Here is a 2,515-nt window from a genome sequence, read left to right as displayed (position 1 = left end):
GGGTTAAGAGTATAGATAGATATTGCTACAATTTTGGAAGTCCTTCATAACTGACAAGTTCTTTCTGAATATGTACCAACAGGCAAAGCAGGATACAGTGGAGAAGGTTTGTGAAATTGTTAAGAAGCAGCTTGCTGTTCCTGAAGGCACTGAAGTTTGCGGTACCACCAAGTTTTCTGACCTTGGAGCTGATTCACTGGACACGGTAACTATCCATGATGCCATGCATGTTTGTTTTGAGCCAAGCAGTACCTAACCTAACCTGGCCAAATAGCTCAAGGGTTCAAATGAGCTGTATTTTTTTAATGCTTTTTGGTGTTAGAGCATAATTGGAGGGAAGTTACAGCATGGCTCATTTGTTGGAGCAAATAATTACATGTTCCTGTCATGCAGGTCGAGATTGTGATGGGCCTTGAGGAGGAGTTCCAGATCAGCGTGGAGGAGACGAGCGCGCAGGCAATTGCGACAGTTGAAGATGCTGCCACGCTCATTGACAAGCTTGTCTCTGCGAAGTCATCTTGAAGGGAGGTCGTAAATCGTAATGATTGGAGCTCGTAAGCTAGTATTCTTACCTTGGGCTGATCCTTGTTGTTCTACCATAGTCGTTATTATATGGTGGGTTGGTGATTTTCTCTGGACTATTGTCTCCTGCTGTGTGTAATAAGATAATTGGTTAAGTATGTAAGCTGTTGAACATCTAAGTGCGTAGTTTTCGTGCGGCTGTGGTGCATGTTGATGTATGCATCTTTTTGTGTCCAAATGGAAGAATATGCGGGTACAAGGCAACTACATCTGCATGTGCTGTGAATCTGTGATGTGTCGTTCTGATTAGAGATCAGCAGAACAGATGTTCTCTTAGGGCTCGAGGGCAAGAGATTTTTCTTTTACCAATCTGTGAAGATTAGGGTGTATTTGTTCGATGGTTAATGCAGCAATTGATTGTTGGAGAGGGATGAGTAGATGTCAGTGATACCAACGCTAGATGATATCAACTTTGAAAAGGTTTTTGTAAATGATCGAGAAAACTATCTAGATTTTTTTCACATTATTGACACAAAATCAATCTTTTGTGTCTTGAAAGACATGAAATCAATCTATATATTAATCCTACTGTTTTTTGCCACAAAAGTTATTTCTTTCTTGAAAATGCCATGTGTTGCTGAAGAAATTGCCAACCCAATACAACTTAACTTGTCATCTGAAAAGTTTGTAATTGCCAACCTCTCCCAACGAAGTTGGTCGGCTATTGCGATCGTATATTAAATTTCACATCAAAATTATTACATCCAAACTATACATATAAAAAGACAAAATCTGTTGAAAGGGTATCCAAAACATAGAAAGAAGACACACTATTAACATGAAATTGTCATATTTGAATATTTTCATGTACATCTTGGTTTTGGTTCAGTTATGATAAGGTTGCGCATCATGCATACTCTATGTATGTAATCTTTTTTTTTTTTGATAAATGATGGGTTTTATTAACTCAAAATGAAGCATCAAGTGGATACAAACACAATGAGCACACGTCCAACCTCTACATAACTGAGACAAACACAACCAACATCAAGTCACCAACACACGCCTAAGCGAAGAAAAGAACCCGATCAAACAATGATCGACAAAACGGACACAGATCCTCTGACGTAGCCAACCCTGCCTTTCACTGCCTTTCGGTCGCTGACAGGTGGGCCCGTGCTTGGTGGGACCCACGTTATCTGATTGGTTCCACCTTATCACCTAGTTATATTTTCTAGAAATGTGTACGTTGCATTTTATAGTTAGCTAAAACTGTAGTTAGAGCCCTTCGACAAAAAAAAAGAGATAGTAGATTGAAGGACAACGAGGGTAGAAATTGAGCGTCGGAGCCCACTTATCTATCTATCTCACTTTCCTAAGTTTTTTTCTCTGAATTTAATCTCCTTTCACATTTCTCCATTCCTTTTTTGATGTAGCGACTTTAATGTCAAGACTAGATGCGAACTGAGCTAGGCTCCGACGCTCAATTTCCTTGTGGTGGAATCTACTCATACAGGTTCAAATCCTAAACTTGATACAGATGGTCGTATTTTTCTGGATTTATTCTAGGCTTTCCGGCGCTGCTTTTTCAACAATAGGGCCGTCTGTCAACTACGAGTTGTTCGTGTCAACTTCGTCAATCTCAATAATATGTCGGCTCAATCTCTTGAATGTGCTTATAGTAATAACGTATCTGTGCACGTGCGCATGTCATAGAGATGAGTGTGTATGTATATTTGAGCTTCCGTGTCTATGTAGTGTTTCTCAAAAACAAATGTCAAGATCAGTCCTCGGGGCCTCTCTCTTACTTATACAAGCAAGACTAATCTTAAGAACAAAAAGCACCCCCATAGTGATAGTATGGGCCTCTCTCTTACTTATACAAGCAAGACTAATCTTAAGAACAAAAAACATAATGATAGTAGGTAGGAGGTGAACAACGGTTAAAACTTGGTTCATTGAGTAATGCTAGAGCCACGGGGATCAGTTTACG

The 2,515-nt window shown here is 39.6% G+C and overlaps 1 protein-coding gene across 1 annotated transcript in view; it reads left to right on the top strand.

The window, feature by feature from the left end:
• Positions 1 to 789, top strand: part of LOC119328853 (acyl carrier protein 3, chloroplastic-like) — a 2,682-nt gene extending 1,893 nt beyond the window's left edge. The window contains exons 3-4 of the mRNA XM_037601846.1: positions 83 to 205; positions 394 to 789. Of these exons, the coding sequence (XP_037457743.1) occupies positions 83 to 205; positions 394 to 522 (252 nt within the window). The 3' untranslated portion in view covers positions 523 to 789. The remainder of the gene's footprint in view (positions 1 to 82; positions 206 to 393) is intronic.
• The last annotated feature ends 1,726 nt before the right edge of the window (positions 790 to 2,515 follow it).

The sequence above is a fragment of the Triticum dicoccoides genome, chromosome 7A, assembly GCF_002162155.2.
Source record: "Triticum dicoccoides isolate Atlit2015 ecotype Zavitan chromosome 7A, WEW_v2.0, whole genome shotgun sequence".
Classification (NCBI taxonomy): Eukaryota; Viridiplantae; Streptophyta; class Magnoliopsida; order Poales; family Poaceae; genus Triticum; species Triticum dicoccoides.
This window is presented reverse-complemented; position numbering and strand designations above follow the sequence as displayed.